The 14,228-nt window shown below is 39.1% G+C and overlaps 1 protein-coding gene across 2 annotated transcripts in view; it reads left to right on the top strand.

Moving 5' to 3' along the window:
• Nucleotides 1–14,228, top strand: part of sept7a (septin 7a) — a 50,116-nt gene that overhangs the window by 31,405 nt on the left and 4,483 nt on the right. The window contains exons 5-12 of one of the 2 annotated variants that reach the window (XM_041808320.1): nt 2,457–2,557; nt 2,649–2,783; nt 7,638–7,755; nt 8,099–8,191; nt 8,365–8,461; nt 12,068–12,119; nt 13,280–13,405; nt 13,815–13,835. In XM_041808320.1, the coding sequence (XP_041664254.1) occupies nt 2,457–2,557; nt 2,649–2,783; nt 7,638–7,755; nt 8,099–8,191; nt 8,365–8,461; nt 12,068–12,119; nt 13,280–13,405; nt 13,815–13,835 (743 nt within the window). The remainder of the gene's footprint in view (nt 1–2,456; nt 2,558–2,648; nt 2,784–7,637; nt 7,756–8,098; nt 8,192–8,364; nt 8,462–12,067; nt 12,120–13,279; nt 13,406–13,814; nt 13,836–14,228) is intronic. The other variant, XM_041808321.1, reaches the window with a different exon arrangement.

Here is a 14,228-nt window from a genome sequence, read left to right as displayed (position 1 = left end):
TGTCTGAACCGTTTGGGCCTGGTTAGAAAGTGACAGGACCAATCAGTGATGAGGTGCAGTACTTTTGGGCGCAACGGAGTCGTGATGTAAGCAAGCAGCACCAAGAGGCCGGCACAATTATGGCAGAAGAGAAAGCGTTGATGCTGCTAAAGTGCCAGTTTTATCAGAACTTGACGACATTTCTTCGTTAAAAGAAGAACAAAGAACAGCATTGAATTGTTTTCTTTTCAAAAACGACAAAAGTTTGTGTGCTGACATGTCTACAGTCGCCATGGTTCACGTTATACTGTTCTCTATGGAGGTACATCAAGTATACTCGATATATCGCCCACCTCTAGGTCATACGATTAAAATAGAATAGCAGGGTGAAAACCAGACAGGAGCTGAAGAGATGTGAGATTCTGCCCCAGAGTGGACATACTTGTTATGTGGACCCCAGTGTAAGACTGATGTGAGTATAAGGGTAGTGACAGTAGTATTATTTAAAATTAAATAAATGAATAATAAATTTTAAAAATGAGCCTAAGGGCTACAGGTAGCTTTGAAATTACTCTTCTAACTCTACACCAAAGCATTATTTGATCAGATGAAAACCCTAGGACAAGTATGACCCCTGGAAATGGCCCAAATTGACCTTTTTTTTGTTTTGATTGCATCTAGACACATCTGCTCACAAAATATCAGAAATCTGTGACAAAGTGAAAGGAAGGGAGGATATTCTTTTAACTGTTGGGGGTTACTGCTGAGGAAATCTGGAATGGCTGTGTTGGAGACCCTAGAAATATCACAAGACCCAATGTGCCTGGAGAATCTCATAAATGTTTGAACATATTTAGGCCCCCAAAAGTCCAATGAATGACAGGAACAAATGTAAATGGATAAGCACTTGGAACTGAGTCCTCACACCAGCAGTGGAAGGTATTCACATGTTTGATGTTTGTCCCTTTTTGCACAAATAAGCAGTTAAAAGTAGATGTTCATTGACCAGAAGATTTGTTTCTAAGGACAGTGCCAGGGTTTTTAAGCTGCTAGCTGAAGCAATCTCGTAGAGCAGTATTTACGTATTGTTTATTTAAACTCCCAGATATGTGAAATTAGGGCTAGGTTTTAAATTACTGGGATTACTAGAAAGCAGCTGAATGTTGATTCCTGAAGTGTAAATATTATCACATAAACCAGGGTTCATTTACTGTCAGTCATTTTGTACATGCACTCCTGCTTATTTCTTAATGTGCAACAGACATATTTTGACAGGGCAAGCCGTTGACTCACAAATCAAGACTTTGAAAGAATTACTTCACCTTGTCAATATAGACAAAATCCAAATGACTGAATTATATATACACAGTTAAAATGACATCAGTTACGATTAAGTGTCAAAACTGTGATAAGCTGCTTTATTACAAATTATTTATGAATTTTAATCTTAAACATGGTCAAACATGGTCTTTGTCAGTCACACTTGTGCTCTTTGTGAGGCAGTCAGTGGTGAGTGAGTGTCTGTGTGGTCAGCCTAGCCCCCCTGTATCAGCTCTGGTGGTCAGAGGTCAGTTAAAAGACGCCACACTGAGATACATGGATGCCTGTGAGAGGTGGGTGGGGGTCATGAGCTAAGGGCTAACTATATAAGCTGTGCAGAATTCTTGTTATGCGTCAGTCTGGGGGAAAGATTTTTAAGGACAACAATGAGGACAAATGCATAAGGAGAGTTATTATACTGGAACTGATGAAACATTATACATTTATTTAAAGGAGATTAATAATATCAGTGTTTGTCTTCTTGCTCTGTCTGGAGTGTTTCTCATCACTCACCCACAGTCTGATTCTGGCAGGCAAGGTCTGCTTCAGATCCACTGATTAAATCAAAGTTCATCTGCTGATCACGAGTTCGGCCTCGACCTCTGAATGATCAAAGCCCTCCTGGCCTTTCTGGTGTTTTCAGAAGCAGCTTTGTTCACCTCGCTCCTCTGCTCCCCTCTGCTCAGCACAGATTTCAGATTACATGCTTGGTAGTTGCAAAAATAGTTTAGCTCACTGTGGCTAATTTGTTTACTGAGCTGTTTTTTACTGCTCTGTAGTATGTGTGTTTGTCGGAGTGAAGGCAGCTGAGGTCAATGGCCATGCATACTTATAGGAACAGTGTCTGTCATTATATATCTTGTGTTTGATTTGTATCGGATTCATATCTTCCCTGTCTTTTCAGAGCCCCAATCTTAAGTAATTTATTGCTCAGATTAAGACTTTACCTCATATGGGTAGTGGGTGTTTGTTTTTAACCAGAGCTACAGTGGTGACTAGTGGCATTACGTTTTAAAGTGGTTGATTACAAATGGCGCTGACTTGAATCATTTACCCAGATAAAGACCACATATATTAAAACTGATGATAAACATAAGCTGTATTTTGTAGATGTTTCCCAGTTCTTTGACTGATTTAAGTCAACCTTTTCATTTCAGGTGGAACAATCAAAGGTCCTCGTAAAGGAAGGTGGAGTTCATCTTCTGCTCACCATTGTTGACACTCCCGGCTTTGGCGATGCCGTCGATAACAGTAACTGGTGAGCACATCCTTCTGTTATCTGTCAATATAATGTATGTTAATATAGTACTGCATCAATCCATCTGATATGAATTTTTTTTGTTCCTCAGCTGGCAACCAGTCATCGATTACATTGACAGCAAGTTTGAGGATTACCTCAATGCAGAGTCTCGGGTCAACAGGCGACTTATGCCAGACAGCAGGGTGCATTGCTGTTTGTATTTTATCGCTCCATCAGGTCATGGGTATGTATGACAAGATCCCTGCCCATGTAGATTTGTTAGAAAGATGTGTTATTGATTTGAAGATGTTTTAAAAATAAGAGAATTCTGAATTTGTTGCAGTTATTTCATTTTTGAAGTCACTTTGCAAAGCTGTACAGACTGTTCTTTGGATCCTGTTGACCTTCCTCGAAAAAACAGTCAATAGTCGCAATGGCTGTTGAACTTGCTATTCTAACTAATTTAAGATCCCTCTCTCTGACTCTTCTAGTATGCAGTTTTTTGCACCTCTGTGTCTTAACCTCACATTTTTAAGGGGGACAAAACAGAGTAACCTAAACCATCAGTATATGGTAAAACCATAGGTGGAAAAAGTGCACAACTATTGCACTCATGTAAAAGTAAAGCTATTCTTGTTTAAATTAACTTGAGTAGAAGTAAAGATACTGGTCTATAAATCTACCATGTGAAAAATAAATGTATTTAATTCAGAGTTTACTTTAAGAACTGACTAGCTACCAATTAGTTGTAGTGTAAGATACCATTCCTTATTGGCAAGGACAACTAGAGAATCGATCTCCAACCAGGTTGTTCAGGTAAAATCAAACCTCTATAATAAAGTAAAATTCACAGTTTTTATTTAATGTTAAATATAGCTCTTTAAATGTGTCTTTATAAGTCCAACCTACATTTTTCATATAGCTGCAGTAACTCTTGAAAAATCTGTGTCAAGGTGGGTCTCCTCTGGCAAAAACAAATAGTCAAACTCAGTGGATAACTTCACCCATGCTGCAAATTTGTCTCACATCAAAAACGGCAAAGGTCCACCAGAAACATGACCAAAAATACCCCCAGCAGGGGTCACTATACAACATGCAACATCCAAACACAACTAAACACATAAATACATCTAAAACATCTTATATCTAAACTCTCTGCCAAAGAGCATGATTGCAGTTGAAGTAAAAGTATACTCAAAAAATGCAAGTGCCCCAAAAAACTACTCAATTACAGTAATTTGAGTAAATGTAATAAGTTACTTTCTACCCCTTGTTATAATGAATAGCAAGGCCTTGTCTTTTGAAATGTATACATAGCTGCAAATGTAATGTCAGTTAGTAATTGTCTTCAATAACTGTGATCTCATTATCCATTAAAAATGATCAGGATTATGATTTTTGCTTTAATAAAGCTGTTCCAACATAATAAGTTGTTGTCATCAGGACTTATGTAAGTAGCCCTGACAACAATCCTAAACATTTCTAATAATACGTTTTCAACTACTCATTCAAAATCAAAAGGACCATAATGCACTTGCACAACATAAAAATATGATATGACGTTGTTATTGTAATTTTAAAATCTTGCTGATTCACAAGGCATTCTAGGAGATTTTCCATAACACTCAGTTTAGAGTGGGGCTCTGGAAAACCTCCAGTTGAATGGCCATGTACCCTACCCTTCCATCCCAACAGGAATCAAGACACTCTACCCCTAGCAGTATATAAAGATAAATCATGCAGTGTTCATCGTATGATTTGTGCATCACATTTAAAAACAAATTCCTTTTAAGGTTTATTTCAATGGAAAGGGAAAATATGTACCTTGTTATAACAAGCAGCATGAATATATAATGTCTACACTCAAGAATATTTGAGAGTAAGTCTTGACTTTGGATACTATTGGCAGTTTAAAACTAGAACAAACCACTGAATGGAAATACTTCTCCAACATGAACTGAGAATCAAAAACAGTCCCAGATGTTTGGCACTATTTTTTACATACTCAGCCAATTGTTTTAGGTTTTTGGATGTTGTGATGGATAGAATTTAAGATCCAGCTCTTCTTCAGCTGGAGACAGTTATCCATAATCCATTCCCTTGTAACCCAGATTGCCATTGTAGAGTTACTCTGGATAAAGCAAAGTTGATAGACTTTTGTAACTTGATGAGGGCCTATAACTCCTTTTTTCTTCATTGTTTTTTGAGTCAGAATCCTGGTTGCAGTAAATCTCCACCATCATGCATATCACCTAACCCCCTTAACATGCTCTTTTGCTCAGTTTGTGGCCACCCACTGCTACTGCCGGCCTCACTGCCTCCTGGACTGTCAGAGCAGCCAGGAGGTCATCAGGGGGAAAACTACAAAAATATTTTATCTTTTAAATACGATCCATTTTCGCTACCATCAATAAATAGAGTTTTGAAACCAGAATAACACGGTGGTTCTCTGCAGTAAGACGGGCCCTTTGTGTAAGAAGGCCTACAGACCAGAAAAACTCATGAACTTTGTCTGATTCAGCGTAGATTCAAGGTCATTGAAGAGTGCCTCCTCTATCATGGAAGATGATGTGCGCCTTTCAGTCTCTGCCAAAGTCATATGTCAACATTACATTACAGCAACTGTTATAATGTTTTAAAATAAGGCACAAAAATGCTCATTGATTTCTAAGTTTTCAGGAAATATATTGGAAAGGTGTAACAAATCAGCACTGTAAAAAAATGACCAATCAAAATAACCATCCATCCATTTTCTTCCACTCATCTGGATTGGACTGCAGTGACTGCAGGCTAAACAAGTTGACCTTCTTCTCCCCAGTGATGCGATCCAACTCCTCTTGGGGGATCCACAGGCGTTCCCAGTGTGGGACTGTTAGTGGGGGCGAGTTTGGGACAGCTATGGAGACAGACTATTGGTTGGCCTCATGGGTGCTCTGGCGACTGTTAGACAACTCAGCAGGAGAGAGAAGGGATTGGCTCAAGCTGTTCTCAGCAGGATTGGAGAAATGCTGACTATGACTGGGAATGTTGTTGGACAGTGGAAGGAACACATTGAGAGACTCCTTGATCCAAGTAAAGTGTTCCCTGCTTAGGAGATATTGGCCCAGGGTGCCATTTATGGCCACAATGTTTACATCCCTGCGGTGTTTACCTTCACAATGAACATTGTGGAGGCATTATGGGGGATGAAGTGATCCCCAGCTTTGGAGGTAGGAACTAGGGGTGTGAATCTCTCCCTCTCAAGACAATTCAGTTTGAATCTTGATTCACTGACGATTTATTAAAATACAGAACGATTCGGTCCCATCCAATCTGATTTTACTGAGTTCAGTCTGATCTGATCAAGTACAAACTGATTATGGAATCAAAATAACTTTTTGCTTTAACAAAATTTTTGAAGAGACTAAGTCTCAGGCCTCCTGTGCAAACATTCTGAAATTATGTTGAAGAAATTTTTCATCATACTTATGCCAAGGTGTCTCCATTTGATACTTAGTCAGGAGATTAATATTAAAATGAGTTTTTAATGGTGCATGTTGGTCTTTCTGTACTTGCAACTTCCTTGGCATTATTAATCCTAAGTAATTTTTGGGCACCCATGGCCTTGAAAAAGTGTTCCTATACCATTACCAATTGAACACAAAGTCCTGTAATTTATGAGTTCTGTTTGAAGGCAGCATTTCTGTAAAGGTGGCACAGGCCACAGAATATAAGCACCAATGTCCCCTTCCACCAGCTGGCTCACCTCAAGTTCCTTGGGAATATATATTGGGCTGGTGACAGGAAAATTTACTCATGAAAAGTGTTGCTTTTTCCATGCAGCTCAGTTTGACAACTTCTGTCTTTACTATAGATAGGGTTCAAGTGAAGTTTTATCAATGAAAGCAGCATTTTAGAGGTTGGGAGACAATAACAGGGCTTGAGATAGACCCTTGTGGAACCCCACAGGAAGAGCTTTTGCAGAGGTCACCTTAAATAGCCTGTGATTACGGTTACAGGTCAGAAACATTTTGCATGAGACTGTTTTGGACTCTCCTCCTTGTGGACTCATGAGAAAACAGAGGAATAAATGCACAACACAGCTGGAGGTTCCAGCTGTTATGATTCAGAGTCTGTTGTGGCCTCATCCTCTGGCCAGCAGTTAGCTGTCCACACCTGGCCCGCCCTTCCTTTGGCATCATACTGGCTACCAAACTAGAATAACATGGGTGTAATCCATCCTGAGCCCACTGACCTGGAGACACCATTCCTCCCATCTGTGTCTTGGCTCTCGCTGCTGCCAAACACACAGAGACACTCACACTCTACCACACATATTCACTCACAGTGGGCCGACTGCTCTCTCACACAAGGCCTCCAACAAAAGGTGGTTTCTGCTGTAGAGCCTGTTGGCCCACAATGACCCGCTGTGGTTTGCTGACCGCAGCCCTGCTGGCTCTCTGGGCAAAATAAAGAGCCCCATATGGATCCATTCATTTTCAACACCTTCCCCTGGAGCTCTACAAGTATGTGCTTAAGCATGTAAGAATTTCCCTGGTGAAAGTTAAACTAGAAACAAGAACTGACCATGAACAGATTTAATAGCACTGGCTGGATGGATTTGTATAACTTGTTTTTGGTGTTTTCTGTAATTGTAAAAGGTTTTATTTTGATGTTTAAAAAGTGAATAAGCTGTAAATGTGTAAGGAATGCTTTCACAGATGATGTGATTTTGTTGTAGATAAAAATTAGACTCAGTCCCAGTCCCCCCTTTGCTCCTGCCATTTAGCCCTACCTCTATATTTTTTGTGTTCACATTTAAGGGTAGGTTGTCCTGATTCCTGCTGGAGTGGAGGGGTAGGGTAAAGGTGAAGGGCTACATAGCCCTTCAAACAAAGATTTTTCAGAGGCACACTCCAAGCAGGGAATTCTTCCTGCATGCCTTGCAAGTCATTGGCAAGGTGACAGCTCAAAGAAGTCAAAGAAGTCAACAATGCCTTTTCTTTCTTTGTAAATAATATTTGGAAATGACAACAACAGTCTAATAGGTTGTTGTAAGCTCTTAGACATTTATTGAAACTCAGACGATGACATTGTCTCCTCTCTGCTTCTTCCAAAGACTCAAGCCACTCGACATCGAATTCATGAAACGGTTACATGAAAAAGTCAACATCATCCCCCTCATTGCCAAAGCCGACACAATGACTCCAGAGGAGTGTCAACAGTTTAAAAAAACAGTGGGTGTTATTTCTGATGGTGTTTGTGTCTCTGTTTGTCCAGCATCTGTTGGGATTTGTTCAACTTTGGTTGTGTGATGAGAGGTCTTACATTTTTAAAAGCATCATCAGGTCTTAAATTGTTGTCTTCTGTCTGTATATATATTTTTAGAGTCAGTATATTTTGCTTCTTGTAGTATTTGCTAGTCGTAAAATCACATTGTGTGAGAGACGTTTAATGGAACAGTGGTTTTATGAATGAAACTATCCAAAGTTTGCATAAATTTACATGAGGCTACAAATGCTGTTGAGACCTTAAAAATTTGGGGGGCCTTGACCTAACTTTTCCATCTCCTGTGTGCAGATCATGAAAGAAATTCAGGAGCACAAAATCAAAATCTATGAATTTCCTGAGACGGACGATGAGGAGGAGATGAAGATGGTCAGAAAAATCAAGGTATAATGCTCATTAATCCATCTTTTGTGGGAGGTTAGTGTTAAGGAAGGCTGTCTCTTGATTTATGTCATTCATGTTATGTCTCTGTGTCTGTGTTAGCTTGCAGCCTTTGGTGTATTTTTAGCCGTTGTGTGAGCTATGTAACAGTTGTGTGCCCTCCCACCCCTCTGCAGGATCGTTTACCCTTAGCTGTGGTTGGCAGTAACACCATCATCGAGGTCAACGGAAAGCGAGTGCGAGGCAGGCAGTACCCCTGGGGCGTGGCTGAAGGTGAGACGTCGTTAATCAGCTGATCTTAGTCTTTAAATTCATCAATTAAATAATTATCTACCTATATCTGACACACAGCAGTCACACACAAGTGCAAGCAAGCACACAATATTTCCAGAGTGTGATTGGATTATTGAGCAGAAATCATGTGTACATACTTTTCAAAGCAGTAACACGATCCATGTGGTCTTGTTTTGCTCTGCCAGCATTCAGCACCCATTCACTGTGGGTCTGTCTGATCGAGTAACCACAGCATACATTTGATAGCAGGCTACAAAGACTTTATATGCATAAGGAGTCCATAACCAAAAAAATAACTTTCTGTGACTTTGCTGCTTTATTTTCTAAAGAGGGTTTATTACAAGCTGATCCTCAATAAAATGGGTGATAACAATTTACACATTTAAGTTTTAAAGCGATTTTGGCTCAAAAATAATTTAAAAATGTAAAAAACAAAAGGAAATTAGAACTAATACTAGGCGGTTTTATGCCTTGTGACCTTTGCAACCACAGTTGGGGTTCTGTTGTTTTTCCTCTGTATTTTTTGTTAGTCTAGACTAGAGCTTTGGTTCTCAACGGGTTGGTCAGGAGCTACCAGTCAGATGGGTGAGTCTGGGTTTTGTGGATGCAGGGAGAATGTTACCTGTTGGACTGCATTGTACCAGCTGTGAAGTTTAGTGGAGGAGGGATAATTGTTTGTGGCTGTTTTCAGGGGTTGGGCCCCTTGGCTCTAGTGAAAGGCAGTCTTAATGTTCAGCATACCAAGACATTTTAAAAATGCTATGCTTCCAACTTTGTGGAAACAGTTTGTGGAAGGCCCTTCTCTATTTCATCATTACTGTGCCCCAGTGTACATAACAAGGACTATAAAGAGATGGTTTGATGAGTTTGGTGTGGAAGAACTTGATTGGCCTGCACAGAGCCCTGACCTCAACCTCAGTGAGCACCTTTGGGATGGACTGGAACAGAGATTTCAAGCCAGGCCTTTTAGTCTGACATCAGTGCCTCACATCATAAATGCTCTACAGAATGAATGGGCACAAATTCCCATTAAACACTCCAAAATTTGTGGAAAGCCTGCAAAGAAGAGCAAGGGTTGTTATTGCTGCGGGGTGTAATGGTCAGCTGGCTGAACATTTTATATATACATATAGGGTATTTGACATCACCGTGGCCAACGGGAGATGCTGCATTTAATCATAACTAAATGAAATTAATTCACTAATGATGGACTATAATTAATCACAAGTAGTGCATTAATGCTTACAGCCCTTGTAATAAGTAATGAAGGAGTATAATGTTTTAGGTGACAGGATTACAACCTATCATGTTATAGATATAGCACATTGAAATTAGACGCCTGTGGCTCCTTTTTTACCATGAATGCATATCTTTTCCAGATATCGGTTATCGGTCACATGACCTACTGATAATGGCTATCTGCATCAGCCCTGAAAATTAATATTGGTCAATCCTTAGTGGTGCCGCAGACCTACTGCTTTACTTAAGGCTTACAACTATTTCATGTGTGGCTGGATCAATAACCTTGGGCTGAGCATTGAATTTCTGGTGTCTTGTTTTTGTTTGGGTTTGTATGTTTGCTTGAGAAACAACATTTTTTAAGTTTTATTTCTCTAACTGCAGAGCAAACTCTAGCCTTATGTTTCATGAAGTAGTTGCTGTATACATGGGCATTGTCTGTCTCTGTTCCTCCAGACTTTAGACTGAGTTTTGTCATCAGTACTTTCGGGACTCAAAATAGTGCTTGTTTTTGTCTGTTTTTACTGACTGACAGAGCCCTAAACCGCTAAAAACTGTGGCATTTAGCCCTTCTCTGTGTAGAATTCACTTCCTGTCCCCCTTATCTGCAGTTCTTCATGATGACACAGCTTGAATTTTCTTGGCTTTCTGGTAGACTTCTTTATATTCAAATCTCTGACCTTTTTTGGCAAATAACGGAGTCACCCCATGAGACTGAAGACACCTTAACATCAACTTAACTCTTCAGCACCAGACTATACAATCACTTCTTATGAGCAGTTGGTTCATGTCAGGATACTGTGAGGATTTTGATAGGAACGGTGTTTGATCACAAGAGGATTATGGGATTACTCCACATGGTACCTTTAATACATGTGTTTGTAATCTGTTTAACTCCTAAGTGACAAATGAAGTGTCTGATAATGGACAGCTCGCACAGCTTTTTTGTCATTATTTTTACAAACTTGAATTTAAACCGTTTACAGATACTAAGAGACATTCTCGAGCCATCTGTGGGAAACTTTTGCTATTTTCTCCTCAACACAGGATATGAGCATTTCATTTGACCTGCCACAGGAAGTTGCTGTCACATTATGGTGACAGGTATGAAACTTGAACACACATAGTGAATAGGAGGCGGTATTAGCGTGATGGAGCTGCGAGCCTTTTACTGTAGCTGATGGATTGGAGGCATTAAATGAAACATTTACACAGATAGAGCTAAGCACAGTGCAGCCTAGCGGCTGACACGTAGAAGTGCTACTACAGCATTAAACTTGTTTGGTATCTGTGTTTACGCTCCATGTGGAGCCAGTTTTGGAATACCACAAATGTTTCTGGCTCTATGTCAGTGCAGATATGTGGAGGGCAAGGTCTAAGAGAAGCTATGTAAGTCACTCCACCACAGCCACCCAGAGAAACCTCAGAGGACTGTGGCAAGCTGAGGAGGAGGGGCAGATACAGCAGCACATCACGCCATCCTCTGGTGGTGTTTAGAACTGTTTTTTTCCACTCCGTGTCTAAAAAGCCTGACTTGATTTGATCTATTTGTTTCTTGTCAATGTCAATGAATCCACAGAGAAAAAAAACCTTTATGGATTAAACTGAACCCTTTAGCATAAGCAGATTTGGACGCATAGCAAGGATAAACAGTGTTATAATATGTATGGAACAGAATTAATTTTTTTCCACACTGAGATTCCCAAATAATTTAACTCTGCAAAATAGCAAGTGGCACAGTATATTATCACTGCGTATGATACACTATAATATGTAAACAAACGTATTGTGCGAACATGATGCCTGTAAATATTTACTGTTTATGGTCCAACATATCAAATCCTTCATAGAAGATGATCTCATTGATGTGGCAAAGTGAAAGGCTAATTGTAGAACTGAATTCCCGTATAGTATAGTATAGTCCCTTATAAGTATAGTGAGGGCATAAAGTGAAAAAACATGGATGGAATAAGGTCAAAAAAAGCCATTCTATGGGTGCTAAGCTTGTAAAATAAAATGAAAACTCAACAAAACAACAAATGAAGATAAAGAGGACAGAAAAATAAGAAAAGGGTTAATGAAAAATAGAAAGAAAATGTTGCTTAAAATGAACTAAAAAGATTTATACTGCTTTCTATTCTTAATTTCTATGAGATGTTGTTACTTTTGCATTGTTTTTGGAGTAATATTATCCTCATTTTTTAATATTATGCTGATCTGTGGAAATGTGTTGACTGTCAAATGGCCTTCATGTTCTGTTTTCTTTTCCTATGGTGATTGTGTTCATGTGGTTTGATAATCCATTTTATTTTGTATCTAATTTGCTGTGTTTGTTTCTTCTTACAGTGGAAAACGGAGAACACTGTGACTTTACAATCCTGCGAAACATGCTCATAAGGTGAAAAAATGTACTTTTTCTTGTCTTCAGCACCAGGTAGTCATGGCCATCGGTGCAAAATACCTGAAAGACTAATTCCCTATTTTTGTGATGATTCCCAAATGATTGAACTCTGGTCTTTAATAAAGACGATATCATCGTCTGAGACTGTGTTCAGATAACAATCACTTTCACAGGAGAGGAAAGTCTATTTTTGAAGTCAAGTTTTGAGGTGTATTGGTAATTCTGTTCTTAAGAAGCTTAGCCTTAGTTGTTAAATATTTTTTAAATGACAAATATGTGTATTGCCTCAAATATTTGCAACAAGAAAGAGCTCAAAGTACAGTAACAATAAAGAGCTTATTTTTGCAGACAACAGGCACACATTGTTATCAAGTTTCTTACAACACAACAAATGTTCTTAGTGTGTCTGACCTTTTGTTATTTTATTAGTCAGCAATGATTTCAGTCGTAATGTGGTTTTCACTAACAAGCCACTTCTAAGAGCTAGCTCCTTTTGTGAGCGTCTAGAGCAGACAATTTCCTTTTTTTCCCAGTTTTCGTTTTTTTTAAGACATAAAAGTAAAATGATACTTAATGAAGAATCTCCTAGGAGCTAAAATATAAGCTCTCATTACTGAGCAGAGACGAATAATCCAGATTGCTGAAAAAGTTGAAATTTCCTTACTCCATGCAAGGCTGTATGAACATAAAGAAAGCTATGCCTTTTTATTACTAGCAGAATGCAGCAGATCATGTCAGCTTAAAGAGGTGATCTTAAATGCATGCTGGTAAATGTTGCGTCTATTCCATTCCAGCTGAATGCATCCCAGACCTCTTAGATTATCATGTCCACTATCCGAATGACCAAATCAGGTATAAATCTCCCTTAATGTGTTTGCCCAACAATGTCTTATAGTCACCAATAAGCCTATAAGACTGACAATTTGGTTTCATGGATGGATTTCTCATAACGAGGGAGAAAAGCTGTTAAAAGTGGCCTTCCTGGTTCACACTGCAAGTTACTCTCTAAATATCTGGGATCTTTTGCAACTCATATAGGGAAGTTTGTGTAAATTAACTGACATCTGCTCTGTGCTCATCTTCTACACCATTTGAGATAAAGGAATTGACACCTTCAGGGATTAAACTCTTTGTGTGTTTTTTTGTTTGATACTTAGGACCCATATGCAGGACCTTAAGGATGTAACAAACAACGTCCACTACGAGAACTATCGAAGCAGGAAACTAGCTGCAGTAACTTACAATGGTGTGGACAACAACAAGAACAAGGGACAGCTAACCAAGTGAGTCTGGATGAATCTTTATAGATCTTGATTCATATGTAGGTGAAATTATGTTGATTCATGAAGGATGGGATAATAATGCTGATTTGGCTGCTGGTTCTACCAGAGTGGCTAATTTACAGTGTAAACCCAGCAGAAACATGCATGAGGTCAAAGCCTGTTTACCTATAGATTACTGTTAAGTAATCTGTCACTTAAACCATTAGGCCCCAGCCCAAACAAACCAGCACTAACCCATCACTAACTGGGCACCAGTATCAGCCATGTCTAATCTGACAGTACTAACCGAGACACTGTCTGACCACTAATCCACCGGCTGCAGCCATCATTAATCAGCAGCTCACTCTCACAAAGCTAATGCATGATTCATGGCTGCATGCTAAGTGTCTGTGCGTTTGTTTGTTTTTAGACCTGAGACGGCTGAAGGCATGTAAGTGATACTTCCCTTCTTTAAAAATCTCTCCAAAGAATGAATTCACTCCTTTCCTTTCACCCTGAATTGTAGATTTTTTTCAAATGCAAAGCTAAAAGATGTGGATATTTCTTTCAATGAAAAATGAAATTAGGTTAATTAGGTTCATTTTTGTGATGCTATAGGGCTAAGTGTTACAGATTTTATCTAGAGACAGTCCAAAAAGTTCTGCTTATACCTTCTGGGTCTGCTTCCTGCTTTGCTTTTCATTGCACATTTGTTAATAACAGAATCTACTCTTTCCTTATGCAGTGATGTTGAAATGTACGTATATGTTCAGTGTCTTTTAATTATTGAAATTTAAAAAGATTTAGTTAGCCCAGTGACTCATATCCCTTCCCTAACAATCCA

This window comes from Cheilinus undulatus, linkage group 16, assembly GCF_018320785.1.
Source record: "Cheilinus undulatus linkage group 16, ASM1832078v1, whole genome shotgun sequence".
In the NCBI taxonomy this organism is placed as follows: domain Eukaryota; kingdom Metazoa; phylum Chordata; class Actinopteri; order Labriformes; family Labridae; genus Cheilinus; species Cheilinus undulatus.
The sequence above is the reverse complement of the archived record's forward strand: the minus strand, read 5'-3'. Positions and strand labels throughout refer to the sequence as shown.